At 41.0% G+C, this 24,451-nt stretch overlaps 1 protein-coding gene across 4 annotated transcripts in view; it reads left to right on the top strand.

Annotated features, from left to right (window-relative positions):
- Positions 1-24,451, top strand: part of LOC149324013 (3',5'-cyclic-AMP phosphodiesterase 4D) — a 534,014-nt gene that overhangs the window by 257,214 nt on the left and 252,349 nt on the right. Inside the window, exon 1 of one of the 4 annotated variants that reach the window (XM_089495369.1) lies at positions 11,341-11,466. The exons of 2 other annotated variants lie outside the window; for them this stretch is intronic. In XM_089495369.1, the coding sequence (XP_089351495.1) occupies positions 11,375-11,466 (92 nt within the window). In that variant the 5' untranslated portion in view covers positions 11,341-11,374. Of the gene's footprint in view, positions 1-11,340; positions 11,467-18,822; positions 18,842-24,451 lie in introns of those variants that run through there. One more of the 4 variants, XM_089495390.1, reaches the window with a different exon arrangement.

Consider the following 24,451-nt stretch of genomic DNA (forward strand, 5'->3'; position numbering starts at 1 on the left):
AGATCTTAAATGTTAAATGCAGTATATGTTATTCACTGGAAAATAGGCATTGATGGACAAGTATTAAGGAGCTGTTAGTATAAAATCATTTTCATGTGCTCCAGTTTGAACACCTTTATTTTGTTTTATTTTGTTTTTGTTATTTATATTTTTTGTTTTGTTTTTAGAGCTGATCCAGGTAGATGCTGTGGCTTCCTGTAGTTATTCTTTGATGGATATATTTTAGTTTGTGCTAATTTAACATGATGGCAAAATTCTTTGAGTTATGAGATTCTCCACACTTAGTTATAGTTCCATGTTTTCCTGGCTTTTCAAATGTAAGGATCCAGGACAGAGATAGGGTCTCAGTGGTAATATATTCCTGAGGATGCTTGATATTCTGGAGACCATTTTGAAATCTTTCCTGAAAACACTGCTTGGCCTTTCTGATCCAAACAGTTTTTCAGATTTACCTTTTCTTCATATTTGAATCCAATTATATCTTTTGGCAGTCTTGCTTTTGACTGAAACTGCTTTGGTTGCCAAGATGGCTGGGAGGTCTGTAATGTGAGGATGTCTCTCTGTTGGTTGTTCATGGTGCTTTTAGTGGCTTTTTATATGCACGATGACAATATATTTTGAGGATACCTGGCCTAGATGGGGCTGAAGGTCAATTTTTTTCCAGCAAATCGAAACCTTTCTCAATGATAGATTCTATTGAAGGATCTACCACTGTTATCTCACCATTGATGGTCTGCCCCATATTCCACTGATGGTCTGCTCCATATTTTATGGGCTACTACATGATTCCATCCTACATGCTCCTTAAGATCAAAGTGACAACTCTAGATGTGACAACTCTAGATAAGTTTGTATGGTTGTTTAGCCTTAGGTGTGATCAGTATGTGAATGATATTTTGTTCCTCCTCTCATTTCCATGTTGCTGTCTGGGTGGAATAGATATTCTGAACTTGTGTTAGTGGGCAATTTTAGAATGGATAGAAGTGAATAAATTGCACCTTAATTACAAAATGAAGATATTGGTGTTCTTGAGAAATCATATCCTCTGAATGTATTAGTATCCCCCCCCCCCCCCCCAGAACAGCAGGTTCATTTTTGGGATAGTCTGATGCTTCTCTTAGATGTCCAGATGGGTATGATGGCCAGCTTAATTTGAAACCAGATTTTAGCTATGGAAATCAAACTGGCATGAGTTACTGGAGCCTTCTTTACCTCCAAGTTGATTTATTGCAAAGGACTCACCATGAAGAATGTTTAGAAATTTTCGTTGGTCTAGAATACAGCTTGACAGAGTTTGGGCTTGAGCCAAGAAACCAGAACCCATTATCCTTTGTCAATTTCATTGATAATCAGTTCAGTTCAGTTTAAGGAGACGACTTTGACTTTTAAAGCTGTAAATCATACCTCCACAACACGATACACTCCAGATATGTTGTACGACAACTTCCAGAATCACCCATGGGACATTGGCCATGTTGCCTGGAATTCTAGGGGGGGGGGGGCATTTCTTGTTGTTAAATAGAGGGCCGAAAATGTCCCAACAATGCCTTCATCCCCCTAGAGACTGTGGGCAAATATCTATCTATCTATCTATCTATCTATCTATCTATCTATCTATCTATCTTCTAATGGGAACAGGTGCAGTGCAGGGGTGTAACCCTCTCAAGTCTGCTGGGAAGCTAATGCTGCCCCCTAACTTTCCACAGTTGCACTTTTGCACTATATACCATAACTTTGAGGGTACTCCATTCAATTCCCCCTTGTTATGCCTAATTTAACATGCATACATGCACATTCATACACATACATTCATACACATACACACAGAGACTGTTTAATTTCACCTGAGGAAATTCAGTGTTGATTAGGCTGTTTGGGGGGGGGGGGTTCCTCTCCTCTTTAGCCTTTCTGTCCCATGAAGATTGTTCCCACCCACCCTTTTTTTTTGGTAATATTACAAATATAGGGATTTATCCAAACCTACTGGAGCCACCCTGTTTCATGCTGATAATGTTCTTTTGACTCCATGAAGATAGGCACTCAATGTTTGCTTTTAGCCTATGTGATAAATAAATATTCCAGGTTCTATTATAATGAACCCATCATATATTACAATGTAGCCCATTGTCTTTGACTGTGCTACATGCTATCTTGTCCACATGATAGGTTCTGCCTGTCGTAGCTTTACCCTCACTTTTTAATAGTTAGCTGTACTCATTACATAACTCTTCTGGATAATGTATAGAATTCCCTCATTAGTGCAAGTATGTTTTGGAAAGCATTGCTCTTATTGAAACTCCATGTCATTGAAGGGATCTCATGAGGATATACCAAGATAGATATGACAGTGGTCATTCTTTACAGGGGAGTGATGAGTCAGGTTGCCAGGTGGAAACGTTTGTGTACTTTTAATGGTTTTGTACAAGAAGGTATTTAAACTGATGTTGATTGCCACAGAACCAAGTAACAAGCAATAGTTGTTAAAATTCCCTTTTCTATATCGAAGCCCTCTTCAGTTTTCCATCTGGCAATCCTAAGGGTGAACAACTTATGGTCCTTTCAGTGACATTGAATTACAACTCCCATAATTCCTCATCATTGTTTGTGCTGGCTAGGACTGATGAGAGTTGCAGTCTGACTATGTTTGGGAGTTGCAGTCTGACTATCTTTGCCCACCCTTAATATAATGATTAACCAACATAAGACTGCTCCAAAGTATGAGAGACTTCAGTACATGATAGCCATGTATTTAGTACATCCTGATCTACCTTCAGCCCATTCCTGATGTAGAAAATATCAGAAAAAAAGGTATAGCTGACATTCTGCATCTTGTGTGAATAACTCCACATGACAAAGCTCTTTTCCACCTTTGTCTTTAGCTGATGGTGATCTTCCAAGGACAAGTGACATCTCAGAAACCATGGAGGAAGCCTAATTTTAGTTCAGATGAAACCAAAGAACCTGTGCAAATGATTAGCAGGCACTTTGTCATGTTTGGGGATAACTTTTTCAAAGGAAATGCTGCTTTCCCAAAATGCTGTTCTGTAAGGAGATTTCAGTTACAAATCCAGGATTGCTTTAGAAGATTGAAATGACACCCAAAAGAATCAGAAACATAATTCTTACATGTCACAGGCAGCCAACTTTAGCCTGGCTCAAAACTGGCCCTCAGGACTGATTTTTTGATGCACAACCGCTGGGCTTTCTTTATGTTGAGTTAACAAACAGCTTTATGCTTATTTTTACTAGACAAATACTAGTCTGGGGAGGTTTGCAAGGGTGCTGGACATCAGCATTCACTTGAATCCCAGTTATAGCATCAGACCTCTCACGTATATCTTAGGTTAGAACTGACAAAGATGGAACAGTAGTCTGATTCAGTATAAGGCATCATCCCACATTCCTCACTGGACCTATTCACTGAGGAAAACAACTAAATATATTTCTTACTAGTACCATAGCTGTCAAGATGGATCTCTTCTGACAGGCCTTTCCGGAATAGTTTTTCAGCCACCCATTGAATTGACTATTGTGTAATCTATCCCATTGATTGTCTCATACCCCATCCCCCAGTTTTAGTTGATTTTACTCAATCTGTTTAGTATGAATCTTTTTAATGTAATTGTGATTTAATTGTTATTTTAAGGGGGGAGGGTAGAACTTGGGACTATTATGTACTGTTATTTTATTATGTATTGGAGTGTTTTACTGTAAGCCACCTCAGTCCTAGTCGGAGTGGCGGGATATAAATAAATTATTATTATTATTATTATTATTATTATTATTATTTTACAATGGAATCCTTGGATGTGTAGTTTGTAGTAGCACAAGAGCTCTCTGACAGAGAAGGTTAAATATCTCACAAAACTAAAGATTCTGGAATTTCATAACATTGAGTCATGGCAATTTAAGCACTGTCAAATTGCATTAATTCTACAGTATAGGTGCAGCCTTTGTTTCTACTCTGTATAATACTTAGGCAGTACCTTTATTAGGACCTACCAGAATGCCATAAATATGTGAAAACATCCACGTTTTCCAGGAGTCTTCCATCAGGTTAGGTGGCACAAAAATAATAGGCTTTGGGTGGAAAGAAGAAAGATATTGTTGGTGGTGGTGGTGGTTTAACGGCCAGATATTGAAGTCATGCAGTTAAATTCAGTCCCCAAATGGAGATTACAGGTGTTATTGGTATATGTGCAGGTATTACCAACACAAGACAATGCTTGGTCTTGGGCGGGGGGGGGGGGGGGCATTTACAGGACTTGTTAAAACACTTTTTGAGAGAAAACAAATATATATGTTTTGTTTCATATATACAAGATATATCCCTGAAACCTGATGGGATGAGTTCATGATGGGAATGTAGTAATAGGGTTATAACCTATTTCAGAGAAATAGACCAAGCAGGAAAAGAGGAGGAGGAGAAATATGTGTCAAGGATGTTTACACCTGTGAAAGAGATCCATAACCGAAATCATAGAAGCCAGGTTGAGAGCATCTGGGTAAAAATTAAGGAGGAGAGAAACAACAGTGAGGCCATTGTTTGGAGCAGTCTACAACAGACTCCCAATCCAGACAGATGACCAAACACCCAGAAGGTAAAAATGTAGCAGAAATGGGAGATTTCAACTATCTTGATATTTGTTGGAAATCGAACTCTGCCAAGAATATAAGGCTCATCAAATTCCTGACTTGCCTTACAGACAATTTCATTGTCCAGAAGGTAGAAGAGGCAACAAGGAGATCAACTGTTTTGGAACTGAACCTAAACAACAGTGGTGACTTGGTTAATGGGGTGGAAGTAGCACAATTCTTAAGTGAAAGTGACCATGTTCTCCAATGAAAAGGGGAAGCCAAGTGTAGTCAAGACACTCATTTTAGAGTTTAGGAAACCTGATTTCAGTAAACTTTGGGAAATACTAGAGTGATTCTATGGTCAAGAACATTAAAAGAGAAGAGAATTCGTGATGGATGGGAGTTTCTTAGAAGTGAGATATTGAATGTACAATTTCACGTGGTTCCAATGAGCAGAAAAAATGGAAGGTGCCAAAGGCCTCAAACAGATGGTCCAATAGGGCTGCTGTTGGGCCAGTTCAAGGATTGCTTGGAGGCCATGCCAGGGCTACTGGACACAGCCCAAAACCAGCTGTGAAAGGAGTGGTTTCTTACTGCTTCTTTTCATGGCCCATTGAAGACCATAGCAGTGGGTGCCCTGAGGACTATGGCATCTGGCTGTGGGTGCCCTCAGATGCCATGGTCCCGGGGTAGTTGGGGTGGGAGCAGCCAAAGGTGAATGGATATCTAAAGAGCTTTCAACTGAGATAAAATTTAAAAGGGAAATGTACAAGAAATTGAAAAGGAGAGAAATCCCTAAAAAGAAATACAAACAAATAGCCAGCATGGGTAGGGAGAAGTTCAGAAAAGCTAAAATGCAAAACAAGCTTGGGCTTGATAGGGAGGTTAAAAACAATAAAAAGGGATTTTTTTGTTATGTCTGCAGGAAAAGGAATAATAAGAAAATGGTAGGGTCATTGCATGGACAAGATGGAGAAATGCTGTCGGGAGAGAGAACAGGTAGAACTTTTTAGCACCTTTTTGACTCTGAATTGGAGAAAAGTGCTCAGCCTGGGGGAAGTAGAGCACATGGTGCAGTAGGTGAAATGCAGCATAGAATAGGTAAAGAGGTAGTACAAGAATACTTAGCTATTTTAAATAATAATAATTCTAAATAATAATAATAATAATAATAATAATAATAGCAACAACAACAAATGAATTCAAGTCTCCAGGACCAGATGAACTATATCCAAGAGTATCAAAAGAACCAGCAGAAGTAATCTCAGAACCACTAGCAATAATTTTTGACATTTCCTGAAGAACAGGAGAAGTTGGAGGAGACTGGAGGAAGTCAAATGGTTCCCATATTCAAAAAAGGGAACAAAGAGGACCCAAGCAAATATGACCCAGTCAGCCTGACATCAATGCCAGGAAAGAGGCTAGAGCAGATAATTAAGTGGGCAGTCTGTAAGCTCTTAGCAAAGAATGCTACAGATGACTAAAAGTCAACATGGATTTCTCAAAAACAAGACTGACCTTAGGCTTTGCTCCTTGAACTAAATTGGTAGATGAAGGGAATGTTGTGGATGTAGCAGAAAATATGCTGGTATAAACAAACTGTGTACGCATCTTCAAAATAAAATTGGAAAGAACAGGGGGAAAATGTGGGAGTTTGTAGTCTTTTTAATTACCCTGGATGTGTCCTGTAAGAATTCTAAGTGTGAATAATTTTCAGTGCCTGCACTACTAGGAATTTGGCTATTGCAAGGACATTTCATGGTGATGGGGAGATAATTTTTATCATTTTTTCTGGCTCCATAACAACATCCCTGGTTGGTTCTGTTGCCTGAGCTAGCTTTTATTTGCACAACATTAGATCCCCCCCCCCCCCCCCGTGTATCTTGTATATCTACACCATTTTATAGTCTCTAATCTAAATGATAGGAATCTGTATGTGCAAGGGACAGAGTACTGAATGTAATGATGAGCCACAAAAAATTGGTAGGTGTCACAGAGTTGGCACTCATATGTTTATCCATTATATGACATGAAGATTCAGCATGTTGTAAATGAGTATAATTGGCCATAGGAGTAAGCATATCTGAAACCAATGTCTCCATCTTAAGCATGACTACTCAGAATTCCCATTGATTTCAGTGGATATTGCTCTAGGTAAGTGTTTTTATTATTCCAGGCCAATGCTTAGATTTCTTATGTAATAATCCTAATTGTAATAAGCCTCTTTCTTTGATCTCAATACGATTGGTTGTGCTAATTAGTTTAAGTACAAGTTGGAATAGGATGGGTAAAAAATTGCTGTCGTATAAAAAAAATGAAATTAACTTTGTTTAAACCCATTAAGAGTACCATTGTTTAGAGAATCTTGTGAGATTAATTTTTAAAACAAATATATACTGCAAATTAGCCTTGTGATAGTTGATATAGCCACTGTAATATGAATGGAAAACATTCATATTTTCTGCAATATTTTCTGTTTCTGCAATATTTTATGAAAATATGTAAATCAGTGGAATTTATATTATGAAGCTTTGCAGTAAGTGGTACCTCTAGAGAACAAAAAGACTGGTTTGCAATTAGGAACACAATTGTTTAGAGTCTTTGTAGCAATGAAGTACTGTATAATAATATTCAGCATTTGTTACCAAAACCTGCAACATTCTCTTCCTGCAAAGTACAGGTGTACAGTTCTGAGATGGGAAAATATACTCTTTAAATTAAGGGAATCTGATTAGTGGCAAAAATTTACCTTTAATTTAATGGAAGCAACAAATTAAGAGAAGCTAAGAGAACATTAACTGCTGAATGTAAGACAGGTATATTAAAGAAGCCTTGTTTTGATTCCTTTATTTAGAGGTTGGAGATGTCTTTCCATGTCTTGATGCATGCATGAGTTGGTCTCATGGAAACAGAGCTTGGTACATTGAAGGCATAAATGTTAGGAACAGTCTCTATAGAGCTGAGCTATTGAGGATGCCTTATACCAGTGATGGCAACCTTTTAGAGACTGAGTGCCCAACTCAGTGGCATTCTTGCACCAGATGGGATTTCTGGGGGCGGGACTTCCAGAGTGGGACTTTCCCAGAAACAGAGACTTCTGGGGCAGGACTTCCCCAGAGACAGTTAAAGGCATGGGAGGGCAGGGGAAGCAGAGGAACAGGCGTGTGCCTGTTCCTCCTCTCCCCACCACCCACCCATGCCTTCAGCTGTCTCTGCATGCCCTCAGAGATTACTTCATGTGCCAGAGACGGCACGCGTACCATAGGTTCACCATCACAACTTTATATAGTGGACCCTTGGTATCTGCTTGGTTTGGTTCCAGAACCTCCCGTGGATACCAAAATCTGTGGATGAAGTCCCATTATATACAGTGGGGCAGTAAAATGGTGTCCCTTGTATAAAAGTTTGCTTTCTGGATTTTTAAAAAATATATATTTTCAAGCTCTGGATGGTTGAATATGTATTGCAGAAGCCACAAACATGGGGGGCTTCATTGTGGAGGAATGTGCAACTGTGAAACATGGAGAGAGCTCCTGAACTTTCAATAGTTGCGTAGAAGAGGGCATTTCAGCAGGTGTTGCTCGTCGCACAACCTGATAGAAAGCAACATCTACTGAAATTCCATCTTCTGCATGATTGTTAAAGATTACAGGAGATTTCTCCAGTTTAAACTCTGGCAATTCTACATTTCAAATGACTTTGGGAACAAAAGAAAACTATAAAAAGATTTTAATGGAAGGAAGTAAAGGCTTTCTAGGCTGTGCTAGGAAACATTACGTGGCACAAAAAGAAGTCTGTGGCTCCATGTGGCCTATGGATCATGCTTTCTCACTCCTGTCTTCTCCTGTCAGACTATTGGTCCATCCAGCAAAGAACTGTTGATTCTAACAAGTATGGATTTCCAGGTCTCAGGCTCAGTTTTTCCCCATCACCTGCTCTCTGTTCCCTTTAGCTGGAACATTTCCTACAGCATTTCACAGATGAAAACTGGGGCACATGTGGCCAAGCAACATCAGATTGTGATCAAGATGGCAAATGTTATTAATGAGGTAGAATTCACAGGCTAGGAGAGGTTGCAACAGTTTGCTTTTTCCTGAGCCTAGTGGGAAGAACATGATTCCACCACCCTCCTCTCTTCCCGCTACTGAGTTAATTGAGTGGACACTGCTTTTGCACTTTGAATTCACTTTGCAGCAGTTGAGGCAAACTGGGCATAAAGGGGAAAATGGGATGATTTAAAAACTGCTGAAAATGTGGGATGATAGAAAATTAATCAGGACTGCCCTTCTAAAACTTAGACAGTTGAAGATGGAATGCTGGAGCCGTGAGACTGAAACCTTTTTCGTGAAAAGGAGGCCATCCTCTGCCAAAACTGCATTATCACACAGACAAACAAAATCAGAAAAGCTTAATGGTTTTTTTGTTTTTGTTTTTTTGCTTTTTGACTTGTTTGTTTACTTAAATGCTTTTAAAAAAAATATAAGGAGGGGGAACACAATTTGTCTCTATAGCTTTACAGTGCCTCCATTCACAACTGTGGCAACACGTCCACCTCTGATCTCATTCCAGCCGGTCAGACCTTGCCTCTGAAAATATACCCTGGGCTTTTAATGTGTACAAAAGAGCTCAGTCACCCACCAAAAGAGTTCTTCTTGTGCCTAGCTTTGCAGTAAACTGAGTGGAGTTGTCAAAGTCATTCACTGTAATAAGAGAAAGGCGCAAGGCCTTCTGGATGGAAAAGCTGCCAAAAGGTCTGAAAATAATCCACTTGTCTGAGACACTCTCCCAGGGTGGCTGATGCCTCACTAATCATTATGCCCCGCTGGAACAAAAATCCGCTTAGTTACATAATTAAATGCTCCACCAAAAATGGAGGTGAGAAGCAAAATTAAGGTGGTTAGGGACATGAGTTCTGATAAATGGCTTCCCTGGTCACCATCTGGAAGTCATTTATATGTGGTTTGGCCACTGGGATAATGTCGGAGGCTGCTCCACCACACCTACAATTTAAAGTACATGGTGAAATGTGCATGTGCACATTTGACTCCTGCTGTCTTTCCGTGCCTTCATTGAGGAGGATTGTATTAATATAATTTTTTTTCAAAAAACACGATAGGTTCATTTTAGGGTTATCATAAATTGGAAACAAAGGCACACAACATTTGTCTGGATACTGTACCTCAGGTGTGGGCAAAGTGTGGCCTATGGGCCACAGGCAGCCCTTGGGCTACCTATGTGCAGGTCACAAGTCAACCCTCCTCCCCCCCCCCCCCAGAAATCCCTAAAAGCCCCTAGATTCTGATTTTGGGGTGATTTTTTTTGGAAAGGGGATGTGGGGGGGAGAGAGAGAGCGAGTAGGAAGAAATATGTGCGTGTTTCCCTGTGTGAGGAAAGAGGGTGGAAGGGAGCCCCCTTGTGTCCACCAGCCTATGCCCTACGCAATGCCAGCATGTGCTACCCATATGTTGTTTTCAGGAGCAAAAAGGTTACCCACCCCTGGTCGAGAGCATTGGAACAGGACTAGGGAGACCTGTATTCAAATCCCCACTCAACAAGCCTACTTCGCAGTGTCACCAGGCTCATAGTTGCTCTGGTGGGGGTGGGGTTAGGGTGTAAGTCCATGGTGGAAAGAAGCGCAGACGCCGGAGTGATGCTCAACTTTCTTTATTAAATAAAACTGCTCCCCACCTCGGGAGAGGCTGGTTACCTCACCAACCTCCAGTACTCTCGTCTGGAATTGCACCTCAAGAGGAGCTGGTTACCTCACTGGCCTCGTGTATTCTCTTCCAGAGTTAGAGTCTGGGGTCGACCCTTTCATCTTTGGGTGCTGCCTCACAAGCACTGGTTGGCTGGCCAACACTTTCCCCTAATGTCCCAAAACAACCACGGTCCTGGGCCAATTATTGGACAAGCTTGATAGGGCCCTTCGTCCTCCTCCAAAACTGAGGGGTGCACGTGGCCTGCAAAGAAGTCCTCCAATGGAGAGTCCCGACCACACCTGCTGCCTCTACTGTCTCGTCTTCCCCTTAGGTGACGGCGTCCTAGTTCGGTGGTCCACGCGTCTCACACATGGCCGGTCCGAGATCTCCCGGCCACAGGATTTCCTCCTGGATCCATCTCCTTCCCTCGTAGCTTCTCCAGGGTCCCCTCGACCGCCATCTTCCTGTGCGGGACCCAAACCCGACTCCTCCCCATCCTCCACCCTTTGACACGCAGGTTTGGACAAAATCTAGGAAGACCACCTATGTATTCCTTGGAAAAAGGGTAGGATGTGCATGTGAGAAAGAGGACAATGGGGAGGGGGATTGAGAATGAATATTTTTCTCTGCCAGTTGGATATTTTTGTTCTTTCTGCCTTTGTTTGATTTCAACCAAAAATATTTCCATAAATGGTTGCTAGCAAAGTTTGTTAGTAGCAAAGAACAAGTTGGCTGTTAACTATTTCATCCCGTCGCTGCTGTGCCCTTCTCAGCAACACATGCCATTGTGCTTGCTCGCTCTCTTAATCAGGGCTATATTTATAAACAAGCTTTGCCACGAGAGTTTCTCACTTTAATAATGAGATAAGGCCCCTGAACGCAGGCAGTGTTCTTGCTCAGGGCTAGCGTCATGCTGCAGGAAATCCTGGTTATCCTTGCTACCTTGTGCTTGCAGCCAGGTTCAGTGCTGCCAAAGCACAGCCTGGGGAAAGCACATTCCATTAGACAGCTACAAGTGCTTTCATGATTACTATAAGGCACTTCTAGCTCTGTTGCGGTGCCTCTCCACACAATCCGGGATTCCTCCCAATCTCTAAATGGCCTTTGTCCAGGACCCACTGGGAACATCTGTCGCTGCTCGTTTGTCTCCAAGGAATAAGAAGAGATTTCTTTTTTCGAAGTCGTACAGGTATCAGAACTGTGCCTGCCTGCTGTGGGTGTTTGTTGACAATCCAGGCTATCTATAGTTTTGTCTTAAGGTCTATCTGGTGTAGAGAAAAGGGGGTGGGGTTTTTACTGAATTGTGCTTGCCCTGGAAATTATTTTACACAATGCACTTTTGCGTGTTGCCTTCTACTGCTAGCCTTCTGAATAAGCAGCTTAACAGGAAGTTTAAAAGATTAGTTTGACATAAGTGTATCACACTTGAGTTAACATTTTAAAACAGAAGGCTGAATGGACATTGCAAAATAGAAATGAACATTTTTGTAAAGGGTTTTTGGGCAAATGGCTGAATTTTTGGAAGTGCAGTGATCTAAACTAATTTCAATATAGTAGTAATCAAATTTGATGCCTCCGTGACTATGCAAATAGCTATAAACTTTGTCTTAGACTGCGGTCCTGTGTGCTTACTTCCAAGTGCCTTAATGAAAGCAGCGTGACTTGAGATCATGTTTAAGCAATCATATTCCTTTACATCTTTGTGCCTTACAAGTCAAAGAAAATAAAACAAATGTGTGTTATAGACATTTTTCCATTGAGGATAAATTATTTTATTAATGAGCATTTGTTGAGAAACATGTTGGCAGTAACTTCCAAGTCTGCTTTGTTGCTATTAAGTCTTATGAAGCATAAAACTTTATATGAAACATAATTTTTAGCTAATACTGTCAAGGTTGGAATCTTACGTTCACTTAACTTGGGAGTGAATTCCATTGAAGTCATTGAGGCTTATTTTTGAGTAAGACAATGCAGTCATAAATCCCATGTACAGCAGAAGACTTGATCTTGTCCATACTTCTTTGATTATGTATGTGTGGGTGGGTGTAATTCCATTCCTTAACTATAGATAATATATCTAATCATTTATTAGAATATAGGAAACTACATTGAACATTCAGGTAGTATTTGTATTCACAGCCACCTGGAAAGAAGTATTTCTCATTTAAATCAGTGAGTCTTATTTCTCAGCAGAATATTTAGGATTCCACTGCATGGACATAATCCTAATACACATTTATCTGGAAGCAAATCCCCTTAAACTCAGGAAACAACATGCATAGGATTGCACTGTTTCTTTTCTCAGCACCAGCTGAATAATACATTCACACAGTTAAACTCACCATACAAACCTATGTATGTCTAAACAATGTATGTCTCTGAATTCAAAAAGGCTTATTCCTAGAAAAGTTGGTAAAAGATTGCAGCCTAAAATAGAAAGTAATCAGAAAGAGAGGTTTCAGCACATATTCTTCCAATTATGTTAAGTTGGAAACTAATAATTTATACACCACATATTTTTGGCAGCTAGTGAGTTCATTCATTACCCAAATGATTTTGTAATGTGAGTAATTTGACTTGAAGACAACTGGTTCAGTTCTCAAGAAGTAGTAATCAAAAAATGTTTTTAAAATGTCTTCAATTACTTTAGCAAAGAGAATTCTTGCCAGAATTATATACATGGTAAAATCTAATGAAATGCTCTCCCTCCAGCCTATGCCCCCTCCCTACACACACAGCTTCCTGGCACTCAAATACCAACTTCTGGGGTTTTATTATCCACTACAAGCCAATCCTGAGAGGACACAGGGGACTGAAACAGCGAGGAGGGATCCCATTTCTATTGGATTACACCTATTTGTCAGCAGAAATCCACCATTAGATTTTGCTTATACTGTTGGTTCTTTTTTATCATAGACATGCAAAGTTGGAGTGCTGTTTTTTCATAATTGTGGACAGACTTTTCACTTGCATGCCAGTTTTTGGGGTTCTTAACATTTGAGTTGTGTTCTGATTTAGATGAATCCTAGGTATTCATCCTATCCAACAGGGATGAAATGCTCCATCACATTCTTCTTGAATGAGGAAGGAGAGAAGGAAAAAGGAGCAATCCTAATAATTATTTGTCTCATTCTGCACAAAATAGTGTTGAATTTCCAAAATTTGAACTAGTTACTTTTAGGAGCAAAACTCCTAGTATCACTCAGTCATTATGGGGCAGCATGACCAGGATTCTTAGAGGGAAATATAGTTTTAAAAAAATTGAGATAACAGATCTTGATTAACAGCAAATATCCTGATTCTTCCTTTTCAAACATACTTTGAATGTTTGAAATGGCTAATTTTTTGGAGAAGTGGAAACAGCTATATATAGAATATATAGAAAACAATTTGGGAAAGCAGGCAACTAGCATATTAAAAGACTGGTAAAGAAATAAAAATGAAAGAAACGAATAGTTGTATGGTAGAAGAGTTGATAAGTCATAGATGTAAAGATAACAAGATAAACGGTACAGACAAAGAAGGAGGAGTACGATTTAATTTTTACATTGGACCTATTATTTTACTTTTCAGATATTAAAGAGCCTTACAGTGGCTAGGCGAAACTCAAAAGGAAAATTGGGTCCCCCTGCTCAGCAAAATGAGATTTAAATAAAAATTGACGATATCTTAATATAAGGAACCGAAACTAAGAACAGGGGAAATACATTTGAGGACTTAACAATTTCCTAAGAATGAGATAGTAAACAGGCTGGACTGTGATAGCAGGAAGTTTTTATGTTTTATTAATACTACATGTATATGCATTGGTATGTAAAGCTTCTGATATATGTCGTTATATGGTTTATTGGGTATTTGTTCTTGTAATATTTGTGTTTTTAAAATCAATAAAATTTATTTTAAAAAAAGAAAAACAATTCTTCATGGTTGAAAGTGGGATATAGAAATGGGAACTATTAAAAACCCTTCAGATAGTGCCACTCTGACATGTTTGTTTCATTCTCCTTTTGGTTAGATTTCATAAACTCTGGTAGAAGGCTGGTGTACTTTGTTTCACTGTAATTCAAGAATACAGTTATCATCACTGTCAGTTCTCTCCACATCACTGAAATATCTGATGACAGTGTCAGTGTCCATAATCTTCTAAAAATTAACGTATCACAATCGTTGCTCCCAAGCTTTCAGAGCTGTTCTACTTTCTGGTTTCCACAGCACATGATGTTGTGTTACTTGGAAATAGATATGAGAGTAAGAGAAGAGTATAATGGTGTGTGTGTGTGTTTCTGGGAAATTGGTTGGTAAGAGATAAAAATGTTGTAACCAAATTTTACAAGGGCTCATCTGTTTGGGGTTCTGAATAGCTTGGAACATGGGTCTTATTGCTCTGTTTAGGAACCAAGGAGGGGAGTGAATTTCAGAAGCTGGATGAATGGTTAAAGACCTTTCTTTTACTGTATTGTATTGCAATAGAGTGATGTCCACTTCAGATGTGAGCATTTTATTGTCTTGTAATTAAGAAAAGTAGGGGAGGGAGGATTCTGGAATAAAGTGCTCTAGTACAGTGTATGGGAAGACTTTTGAATGAAACATTTTCTCCAAAATCACCACCACTACCACCACATTGATGTTACTGTAAATTAACAGTGGCTATTTTAGGCCAGTTGGGCTCCCTCTCCCTATATAGAAACCTGTGCTTCTAAGGGAGGGGAGGGTGAGGGTTGTTTTCAAATGTTATCCTAACATAATGAACTGAATCCACATGCTACTCCCAACTAGAGTTGTCGTATGCATTCGAGTAAACTCTGAGTTAGGTCAACCGTATCCTAGACTTTTCTAGGCAAGACTTATTCAGAGGAGGTTTGGTATTGCCTTCTTCTAAGGCCAAGAGTGTGTGACTTGGCCAGTTTCACCCAGTGGATTTCCATAGCTGCATGGAAGTTTGAACCCTGTTCTCCTAGAATCTTACTCCAGCAATCAAACCAATATTTCATGCTGGTTTCGATTAACTAGAGTATACCCATTACACTATAATTGAATGGTGAAGCTACACTTAGTTTAATCTAATTAATTCAATAGGATTACTCTCACTGGGACTACCACTGGGATTTGGGTGTCTGTATTTCATCTGCTCTCAAGTCACCTTAATTGATGGTGCTGCACTGGTTAAATGCCTGTACTGCAGCTGCTCACTCAAAACCACAAGGTTGTGAGTTCAATACCAGCAAAAGGGCTCAAGCTTGACTCAGGCTTGCATCCTTCCGAGGTTGCTAAAATGAGTACCCAGATTGTTGGGGGCAATTAGCTTACAGTTGTAAACCACTTAGACGCTGTTAGTTCAGTATGAAGTGGTATATAAATGAAGCTGTTTGTTTTGTTTCTTGTAGTCCACAAGAGTGGGCAACTTATTATTATTATTATTATTATTATTATTAACCTTTATTTATGAAGCGCTGTAAATTTACACAGCGCTGTACATGCAATCTTTTTAGTTAGACGGTTCCCTGCCCTCGGGTTTACAATCTAAAAAGACATGACACGGAAGGAGAAGGGAGTGGTGGAGGGAGAGGGTAAGAGGTCCAGCAGTTCCTCTCTACCTCTGAGGCCTGGACCAAGGCAGATGGACTGGAGGGAGGGCTTGGCTTCAAAATGGAAGGTTAATCTTCATCCAGGGAAAATATAGACTCTCAAGTAGGATAATACAAATACAATACATAGCAATACAGGAAATGGTTTGATAAACAGGCACTAAAAGAACATCAGATGGTAAGCGACAATTATGCAATGCCTGGGAAGGCTTCTCTGAACAGGATGGTTTTCAACTCCGTTTTGAAGCTAGTTAAAGAAGTGATGGCTCTTGCTTATGGGGGAAGAAGGTTCCAGGAGTGAGGGGCAGCAAGTGAAAAGGGGTGAATCCGGGATGGGGCAGAGGAAATATTGGGCTGAGACAGCAGACCTTGACTACCAGAACGGAGGGCCCTGGTGGGAAGGTGAGGAGAAAGAAGGTCTGATAAGTAAAGAGGGGCCAGTCCATGGAGGGCTTTAAATGTCGATAGCAGGAGCTTATACTGAATGCGGAAAGGGAGGGGGAGCCAGTGAAGGGATGCCAACACAGGAGAGATGTGGTCAGAGCGGTGGGTGGAAGTGATAATGCGTGCAGCTGAATGCTGAACAGAGATTAAAGGACGGAGGTGAGAAAGAGGAAGCCCAGCCAGGAGGACATTACAGTAATCAAGTCGGGAGATCACTAGGGCATGGACCAGGATCTTGGCAGTGGATCTTGTGGCCATCCAGTTCATTTTGGCTTCCAGCTCCCATCACCTCCAACCGTAATAGCCAATGGTGATGGATTAGGTAAAGTGCAGTCCAAAAACATCAAGAGTCTATTATTATTATTATTATTATTATTATTATTATTATTATTATTTTGTATTCTGCTTAATCTCGAGGAATCCAAGCAGATTACAGCAGTAAAACAAGGTATAGTTAAAAGAGAAATGCATTAAAAATTCCTAGATCCCCATCCCTCCCCCTGTCATAAAACCATAATTAAACACTACAGCCTTCGAACCCTAATTTAAATTTAGATCCAGCCACCACCACCACTTTTCTCTCAATATTTCAAACATAAATTTAGAGGTAATTCCGCATCCCCTGGTGACAAGAAGTAGAGATGCGAACATACAACCAACCAGTTACCAGGGTGCGGATAGATGATTAACCAGTCACCCCTTTTGTCATCCCGAAGCTTGGCCATGACCAAGCAAAACGGGTTCATCGATCAATCAGGGATTGGTGGATGACAGATCCAGACCTCATACTTGGCAATCCAACCCTACATTACAGCTGTTGTCAATGAAGTTGTGGCCTTTTCCTTCCAATTGAAATGTGTTGTGGCCTTTATTGTGGCTACTCCTTTCCATGACAAATGAAGCTGCCCGACTCACCGGGCTGGCTTGGTTGCCATTGAGTGGAAGAAAGCTGCTAGCCGAGAGACGTCCCAGTCCATCAGAGCCCCAGTAAGCCTTGTGCCAGACTGGCTGGCCTGGGATTGGGCTTCAGGGACTTGGGGGTGGCACTTCTTGCCCCAGCGCTGGGACTACATTTCCCAGCGGGCTCCAGAGGCTGAAGTGCCAGGCGATTGATTGGCAGCGTGGGCAAATGGCACCTGTGATTGGTTGGGGGGGCAAAGAGGGAGGAATTTCTGCTCCTCCTGGCCCCTGATTGGTCAAAAGGCGCTGGGGCAAGAAGTGCCACCCCCAAGTCCCTGAAGCCCAATCCCAGGCCAGCCAGTCTGGCACAAGGCTTACTGGGGCTCTGATGGACTGGGACGTCTCTCGGCTAGCAGCTTTCTTCCACTCAATGGCAACCAAGCCAGCCCAGTGACAAGGACAATGGAATTCTTGCTCGGCTCTTCCCACCCACTCTTCCCTCTAGTTGGAGATAAAGGGCTGTGCTGTCACAATTTTCCAAGGGCGATAGCATAGGTCTTAGATCTGGTGGGTGTGGTTTCCAGGGTTGCATAGAACTGGATCCCCAGTAGGGACCCGTGGGTGCTGTGAGTGTGACGGTATTGCCACTGCGGGGGAAACACTGATTCAGTGTCCTCCAGTGACAAGGAGTAGAAATGCAAATGTGCAATCAGCTGGTTATCAGAGATATGATGGGTGATTAACTGGTCACCCCTTTTGTCATCTTGAAGCTTGGCCATGACCAAGCAAAATGGATTCATCAATCAATCAGGGATTGGTGGATTACAGATCCAGACCTCATGCTTGACGGGTCAACCCTACATTACAGCTGTTGTCAATAAAGTTGTGGCCTTTTCCTTCCAATTCAAATTGTTGTGGTTTTTATTGTGGTGACTCCCCTCCATGGCAATGGACATTGATGCACCTTCTATTGGCCTAGAACAGATTTTACCAATCTTTGGGGGCCAAAACAACAGAGCCAATCCATTCCAGCCTGCATAGCCAATTGACCAGAATTTTTGTTGAATCACGTTGCATTAGAACTGTTCCCTATTGTATTCCTCATTTAGTACAAAACAGCATTTTGAAAGTGTTTGCAGACAGTTTTGGACTACAGCCCCCAGAATCTCCTAGCCATATTGCCACTAGCTATATTGTATGTTGTACATGAAATTTTTCCTAAATTGTATTCATATGTGACATCCTTAGCATGAATGGAAAGGAAATACTGCCATTAACATCTATAGAAGAGATATATTTCCAACAGAAATCCCCAAAGGACCATTTGTTTACTTCCTTCCATTGTGAGTGTGAAATGGCAAGTATGATGACAGGCTATAGCTCCATCAGTCAAAAAAGCAAAACAAAAATCCTTGCTAATTCCTAGTTCTGTTCCCATTATTAGATAGACTGTGAACCTTATAATTGTGGAAAATGCATTAATTATTTTATTAGGTTATCTCAGAGTTTGTATTTCTCTGAAATGCATGGAAATGGGTGCAAATTTACTGAGAAAGCAGGAAAAATACTGACAACCAGGCAGCATTTCACCTCATCTCCCCTCCTCCTGGTCTCCTTGAAGCTGTACAGAAACAGGTAAATAAATGTGGGTAATTATAAAAATGACAGCATTAACTACTTGCATTGATCTGGATATTGCTGACAGAATAGAAATTATAGGGTGCAACCCATTCATGGATTTCTGAATGAACAGTGTGTGTGCGTGTGTGTGTGTATTCTCTGCATGTGTTGCCACACCCTATTTCCATTAATTTTTTTCTGCCGGATCTGTTTTTCTTCCAGTGGTTTTTTTTTAAGGACTAGAATAATTAAAACACTATCTTTGCCATAGGGCTAGCAGTCTTTATGGTTATGTTTATCAGATATCCACCTGTCAATGGGCTACACACTGGGCACAATCAAGACACATAAAAAGTGAGCTAAGTTTGAGTTAGTGGTAGCAGTTACACAAATATGCTTATGATATACACACAACACACACACACACACACCTTAAATCAGCTTGCTGTGATGGAATACATTCTCCCTTCAACTGTGCTGAGGTACTAGAAATGCAGTATTAACCTAGTTTGCTTCTGGACATGTAATATTGTTCTTTCTGTCAGGCAGCGAAATATCATAGGCTAACTAAGGGTGACTCTACACCGTAGAAATAATGCAGTTTAACACCATTTTAACTATCATGGCTTCATCCTACAGAATCCTGTAATTTATAGTTTTGTGAGATGCCAACACTCAGTGTCAGAGAAGACTGGAGACCTAGAAAGACAAACCCCAGAATTTCATAGGATGGAGCTCCAGCACTTAAAGTGGTCTAAAACAGCATTATTTCTACAGTACAGATGTACCTAAGTCATAGGCTGAATTAACACTGCAGAAATAATGCAGCTTGACACCACTTTAAAGGCCATGGCGCAATGCCATGGAATTCTGGGATTTGTAGTTTTGTGAGATATTTAGTCTTCTCTGTCAGAGAACTCTGGTGCCACAACAGATTTCAGATCCCAGGATTTCATAGCATTGGGCCATGACAGTTAAAGTGGAGTCAAATTCCATTAATTCCGCAGTGTGGCAGCATCCATAATTACCTTTATTCAGAAGTCTCAGCAACCTACATCTATGAAAATCGGAGGAGGGGACATTCACCTGTCTTTAGGCATTCCATTTTTGTGTTGGTTAAATATGTCAGCAGTGAGTACATGTTAGTATTAACCCTGTTTCTATCACTCTGTCCATGAGCGACTTTGTGATGGAGACAGCCTCCAAGGATATCTGTGGAGCTGTCCATGAAACTTGGAATAATTATTGTCCTGAGTTCCAAATTATACAGAGAGAGTTCTGTTCCTGGAATTCTCTGAAGCTCCACAGATTGCCAAAAATGCCAAAAAGAAGAGGAAAATCAGAACAGAAAGTGACTGGAATTCTACATCTCGATCTCAAAAACTGATGTGTGTTTTTTAAATGTTAATCTGTGCCATAGAGCCAATAAAACCTATCTATAAGGTAAATTGTTGTTGATTCATCAGGAAAAAAATCATGCTCTTTGACTAGAATCTGGAAAGTCTGAAGGAGCCAAGCACTGCAAAAAACAGCTGTGTAGGCTGAACAAGGCCTTGGACAATGCTGTGAGCACCCCTGGCCTGCACAAAATGAAAGCAGAATAGCATGAAACTAGTATGCTTCCACTATTCATTTAATTACAGTAAAAATGGGAACATCTGCAGAGGGCTCAGTCATGGAAGAGAAATGTGCAAATTAGTGGCATATTCTTGATCTCTCCAAACCAGTATCAGTGATGTGACATCTGCAGCTGCCCTTACTTCTTCCCTTCCCTTCCCTTCCCTTCCCTTCCCTTCCCTTCCCTTCCCTTCCCTTCCCTTCCCTTCCCTTTCCCCTTCCTTCCTTCTTTCCTTCCTTCTTTCCTTCCTTTTCTTGAAACTTGCAAAGAAATGAAGATAAGCAGAGAATTTGAGACTTGTGTTTTCAACATAAGGATGGGTTTGGAGAAAAGTATAAATGACTTTGTCAGTTTGTGGAAAGAAATCAGTAGTGAGGCGTATCCAGTATTCAAAAAGCCAGTTGATAAAGGATCTTGACTTCATCAATGTTTATATTGAAAGATAAAAGATATTGTTAACAGAGAAATGTCAGTTGTTATAACCAGGCTCCTGTACCAGCTATTTCATTTTGTGAAAGAATTTTGTTTAAGGGGGGGAAATGCAGGTTTTAGATTTGAGTGTGTTTGCAACCCTATACATTGCTACGCTAGAGTAATCCTCACTGAACTGAGTGAAATTTGCTTCTGTGTAAATAAACACTGAATGAAGATAAAAGTGAAGAAGTATCCCTTAAGATTCTGCAAATTTCACGGTATTTCCCCTTCCTCAAGTGCTGGGCAAATAATAACAATGACTGTATATATAATAGAATATTTAGTATTGTTTTGGGTGTTCCCTTGTTTTACTACATGCTCCGTTTTATTATTATTATTATTATTAACCTTTATTTATGAAGCGCTGTAAATTTACACAGCGCTGTACATACAATCTTTTAGTTAGACGATTCCCTGCCCTCGGGCTTACAATCTAAAAAGACATGACACGGAAGGAGAAGGGAGTGGTGGAGGGAAAGGGTAAGAGGTCCAGCAGTTCCTCTCTACCTCCAAGGCCTGGACCAAGGCAGATGGACTGGAGGGAGGGTGAGGCTTCATAATGGATGGTTAATCATTTTCCAGGGAAAATACATACTCTCAAGTAGGATAATACATATACAGTACATAGCAATACAGGAGATGGTTCAATAAACAGGCACCACAAGAACATCAAATAGTAAGCGACAATTATGCAATGCCTGGGAAGGCTTCTCTGAACAGGATGGTTTTCAACTCCGTTTTGAAGCTGGTAAAAGAAGTGATGGCTCTTGCTTGTGGGGGAAGAAGGTTCCAGGAGTGAGGGGCAGCGAGTGAAAAGGGGCGAATCTGGGATGGGACAGAGGAAATCCTGGGCTGAGACAGCAGACCTTGACTACTAGAACGGAGGGCCCGAGTGGAAAGGTGAGGAGAAAGAAGGTCTGCTAAGTAGGGAGGGGCCAGTCCATGGAGGGCTTTAAACGTGGACAGCAGGAGCTTATACTGAATGCGGAAAGGGAGGGGGAGCCAGTGAAGGGTTGCCAACACAGGAGAGATGTGGTCAGAGCGGTGGGTGGAAGTGATAATGCGTGCAGCTGAATGCTGAACAGAGATTAAAGGACGGAGGTGAGAAAGAGGAAGCCCAGCCAGGAGGATGTTACAGTAATCAAGTCGTGAGACCACTAGGGCATGGACCAGGATCTTGGCAGTAGAGGTGGAGAGATATGGTCGGATTTTGGCAATATTGTATAAAAAGAATCTACAAGCCTTGGCTGTGGTCTGGATCTGAGGGATACACGACAGAGAAGAATCAAAGATAAAACCAAGACTGCGGGCTTGCTGGACTGGTTGAATAGAAATGTTGTCCACAGAGACAGAAAAGGAGTGTTGAAGGATGGGCTTAGGAGGAAAGACAAGAAGCTCCGTCTTGGACATGTTGAGCTTCAAATGCCGATGGCACATCCACTGCGAGACAGCTGTGAGGCAAGACGAAACTTGCTGTTCAAGCCTTGGAGAAAGGTCAGGGGCGGAAAGATACAGCTGGGTGTCATCGGCATACAGATGGTAGGAAAAGCCAAAAGAGCTGATGAGTTTTCCTAAGGACAGTGTGTAGAGAGAAAACAGAAGGGGACCCAGAACAGAGCCCTGGGGAACTCCAACAGAGAAGGGAACAGGAGATGAAGTCTGACCACCAGCAACCACTGCAAAAGATCTGCCAGACAAATAAGATCGAAACTAGTCGAGAACAGAGTCTGAGAACCCAAGGTCAGAAAGTATATCCACTAGAAGACAGTGATCAACGGTGTCAAAGGCTGCAGACAGATCAAGAAGGATGAGAACAGAGTAAAGGCCATTAGCCTTGGCCTGTAAAAGGTCATTCGAGATCTTGGTGAGAGCTGTGTCTGTAGAATGCCTTGGGCGGAAGCCAGACTGAAAGGGATCGAGGATGGAATTGGCTTCAAGAAACTCAAGACAGCGTGAATAGACAACCCGTTCCAAAACCTTAGAAAGAAAGGGAAGAAGAGAAATCGGACGATAGCTAGACAAGGAGGAGGGGTCAAGAGAAGGTTTTTTCAGAATTGGGGAAATGAGAGCATGTTTTCCTTCTTTGGTTTCCATCTGGGATGTTTCTTCTGGCTGAGAGGTTTTCTCATGTGGTTGCAAACCGTTGACAACTACAGACATCCTCAGGCAGCTATTGGAGAGGTTTGTGCAAATGGAACTAAACTCAGTCCAATCATTTAATTATTGCATAGGTCCCCACATTTCCACCCCCTTTCCTGCTCCAGCACAATATTTCAGTATTTCTGTTATTACACAGCCAAGGAATATTTTAATTACACATAAATGGCCCAAAACAGTCAAGGACTGCAAACTTCCTGGGCCTTTTGGTGTTCCCAGTACAATCCTCTCTACCCTTCTCACAGTCTCCACAAATTACTAGGGCTCTGTCAGCACTAGAAGATGAAGGTGAAGTAACTGACCTACCAATTGCACTTACAGCATGCCTTAACACCAGATTCTCATTGTTCCCTTTAAATTAGTAGTGCAGTTTTCATACCACGAAGTGCATAGAATCATAAAATATTAGTGCTGGAAGGGACTATAAAGGCCATTTATTCCAGCTCCCTGCCATGCAAAAATACACTACTAAAGCAATCCCAAAAGATGCCTATCCAAGCTCTGTTTAAAGAACTCAAAATATGGTTGGGGCACACAGAATTAAAGCAATTTGACACCACATTAACTGCCATAATCCCGTCCTACAGAATCCTGGGATTTGTGGTTTGCTGAGGGATTCTGCCTCATCTATCAGAGATCTCTGATGCCTCACCAAATGACAAATCTGAGGATTTTGTAGGATACAGTCATGGCAGTTAAAGTGGTGTCAGACTGCTTTAATTCTGCAGTGAGGATACCTTCCTGGAGAGTTCACCACCCTCATAGCCAATTGATTCCACTGTCAAACTGTTCTTATAGTAAATAAATGATTCCTAATGCTTAGATGGAATATCTTTTCTTGTCATTTGAATCCAGTGTGTCATATTCTAGTCTCTGGAGCAGCATAAAAGAAGCCTGCTCCATCTTCTGTCTGACATCCCTTCAGATAAAGATATTTAAAACTAACATGTCACATCTCAGTTTCTTTCCTCCATGCTAAATATATCCAGCTCCCTGAGTTGTCCCTCATAAGCCTTGCTTTCCAGACTTTTGATCATCTTGGTTGTCCTTCACACATTACAGCTGGTTGACATCCTACTTGAACTGTGGACCCTAGAACTGTACAAAGTATTCCAGATGAGTTCTGACCAAAATTCTGACCAAAATGGAATGGAGTGGCACTATTCCATGCCTGTATCTGGACACCATTTTCCTATTGATGTAGCCAGTTGGCTGATGCAAAGAAAGATAGTGACTTTTTCCAAGACAGAAAGCTCAACAGAGATCAAGCAAGAGAAAGAGCAATGCCAGCAATAAAAGAAAATTATCCTGTCATTTAACTAGTGTACTATTGCTAAAGCACTTTGACATTTTGACTATAACTCCAGAATAATAAT

This window comes from Sceloporus occidentalis, unplaced genomic scaffold (assembly GCF_023333645.1).
Source record: "Sceloporus occidentalis isolate IW3139 unplaced genomic scaffold, rSceOcc1.0.p SCAF_1, whole genome shotgun sequence".
NCBI lineage: Eukaryota > Metazoa > Chordata > Lepidosauria > Squamata > Phrynosomatidae > Sceloporus > Sceloporus occidentalis.